Here is a 2500-nt window from a genome sequence, read left to right as displayed (position 1 = left end):
TTCTCTTGTTATTTTACCATGAAACCATCTGAAACGATAAAACCATCTGTTTAGAGACCATAGAATTCACTAGAGTTTAAATGGCTAACATTTACAAGGCTAAAATATTTTAAAAAGTAAAAAAAAAATAAACATTTTTGGCACTAAGCCATCTTCAGGGTAATTTGACCATCCCCTAATTGTATAATAATAATATTATTTATAACTATCAGGTAATTCCTCATTAAAAAAAAGTAGTTCCTTCAGCTACGAGGCTGGTATCAATGGAAGCCAACGGTGCACCCTTTACCCCCCTCCCTCTGTCAGTGCTCGGTTTTACGGGTATTTAAAGCTATAGAGGAAAGTCGAAACAAACGCTTAAGTCACCAAGGTTCGAACCGGGGACCTCTCGCTCCGAAAGCCGCGCACTAGCCAACTGAGCCACGACTGCTCCTCGTGGGAACAGTTTTGTCATGTACCAATGATTTTGTCTGTTTAAAGTACGTTTCCATAGTTGAATCATTAGGCCTTCAAAGATTCTAAGCTCATGAAAAGATTGCACCACACAGAGTATACAACAGGTAAAGGAATGCAAAGGATTTTCACGTAGGTGACAGGCAGGTTCAGAGTCATTACATGCGTTACCGAAGCAACTGTCACCGCAAGAACAGTATCCTTTGTAGGCCACAGGTGACTGATGAATGTTTTTGTCTTTCAGATTGAAAAAGCTTTTGATCTTTTTAGTTTGCCAAAGGACGATAAAAATGTAATTGAAACCCCTGAATTTGTTCAATTTGGAAATAAAATTTTTACAAGTTTTTCCTTTCTGCTGCAGTCAGGGAGCTTGATGAAGATTCTGTTGCAGTCTTCCAAAAGAGAAATTAGGCATCAAAATAACATCATTTTTTTTGCTTTTTTTACTTTTTAAAATCTTTTAGCCTTGTAAATATTAGTCAAATATTCTTGTCTTACAAAAAAAAAACTGCTCTTCATATCACTACGTTTCTTCAAGCAAAACTACAGAGACTCCTTTGTTTTCCTCTTTACTGAGGAGGAGAAAAGGAGGCTCTGCCTGAATTGTGTCAACTGTTTGACGTTGCAGCAGCCCCAACTTCTGGAGCGGTCAATCTTGTTTTCTCACGTCACACTGGTTTTCCCAGTGCGAGCATCTGTTTAGTGATAAAACTGATGGTTATAATTGAGCCCACTGTACCATGAAAAATATCAAGATGACGGTGAGATCTGCTCGAAGCCAAGCAGTCAGGGCATGCTCAATGAAGATCTTACTGCATTCTTGCAGAATCTTTCTCGAGAACGTCAAAATTGAGCAAGCAAAAGAAAGTGTCTGCCAGCAGGGTGATTTCATCCATGCATTAAAATTTATATCCATGTAACTCACGTTTCACAAAGAAAAACCCTGAAATGTTTTCACATTCTAACATAAAAATCTCTTCACCTCAAACTCAACACTGACTTACGGCATTGCATGAAGTTTGACAGCTCCCTTTTGATCCAACTCTTTCACGTAGTTGTAAGGAATCATTCCCTTTTTTCCTTTGGTATTTTTTGCCCTGTACCAATGAGGATCCTAAGCAAAAAATGATGTAAAGTAGCTACATAAATTGGAGGACAGATTGCTCCCAGTCCCTTCTCAGTTAGCCGAACCCCCTCTTTGGTCACGTAAGCGAGCCGAGGGAGAATGGTGATCCAGCAAAGATATAGGAACAGCACGATCTTCTGTAACCGATGCGTTAGGAATCTGCTGATCTAATTAGTGAAAGTGATGACAGATGGTTCCGCCTCTTTATTGCTAATGTAAATAAACACTAAACGTCGTGGGAATATCTATGTGCATGTCAAATTCAATCAACTATTTGGAAAGGAAACCATAGAAAAACTACTGTACTTAACTTAATTTCATGTTAAAGTGTTTTGGCAATGTATGATGTTTGGAACAAATTCTTGTTTAGAATGGACGACTCATCATCTATCATCAAATCAGTGAAGTCAGAATACAGAGCTTGTTCTGCAGAAAAGAAGACTCGATACTGTCCTGTTTGAAGCCGTGGCCTTCAACAAATTCCCCTTCTTCTTGAAGGCAACTACCCATATAATTAACTGATTAGCATGTAATGTGAAGTGCTAATTTTCTACCCCATATGAACCAAGTGCCCACACAAAGACAGAAAAAAACCCTGACCAGGGTGGGAATTGAACCCACGACCTTCGGGTTAGATCACCGCTGCTCGACCGACTGAGCTACAACGCCAGACAGGAGCAAGCCGTGGGAACTGAAGATGTTAAAGTCACGGCAATGAACATGTACAAGTGCAAGGAGGTTCGACTAACTCAAAAGGGACTGCAAGCAGTCTAACTGGAAGATTGTTTGAATCACAAGTCCTACATCTTATACTACGACATTTTGATACTCTTTGAATAACAATGCTGAAAGCTGTTAATACAGTACCTCTCAAATGTAAGTTACCACCCTCGCGCGCAACGCGATTTGCGTCTCGTGCTA

At 39.7% G+C, this 2500-nt stretch overlaps 1 protein-coding gene across 1 annotated transcript in view; it reads right to left on the bottom strand.

Annotated features, from left to right (window-relative positions):
- Window positions 1-2500, bottom strand: part of LOC137984726 (tyrosine-protein kinase CSK-like) — a 60511-nt gene that overhangs the window by 35899 nt on the left and 22112 nt on the right. Inside the window, exons 5-6 of the mRNA XM_068831991.1 lie at window positions 1458-1567; window positions 1-28 (exon numbers count right to left, since the gene is read on the bottom strand). The exon at window positions 1-28 is cut by the window's left edge and continues 92 nt beyond it. Coding sequence (XP_068688092.1) covers window positions 1-28; window positions 1458-1567 — 138 coding nt within the window. The remainder of the gene's footprint in view (window positions 29-1457; window positions 1568-2500) is intronic.

This window comes from Montipora foliosa, chromosome 2 (assembly GCF_036669935.1).
Source record: "Montipora foliosa isolate CH-2021 chromosome 2, ASM3666993v2, whole genome shotgun sequence".
NCBI lineage: Eukaryota > Metazoa > Cnidaria > Anthozoa > Scleractinia > Acroporidae > Montipora > Montipora foliosa.
The sequence above is the reverse complement of the archived record's forward strand: the minus strand, read 5'-3'. Positions and strand labels throughout refer to the sequence as shown.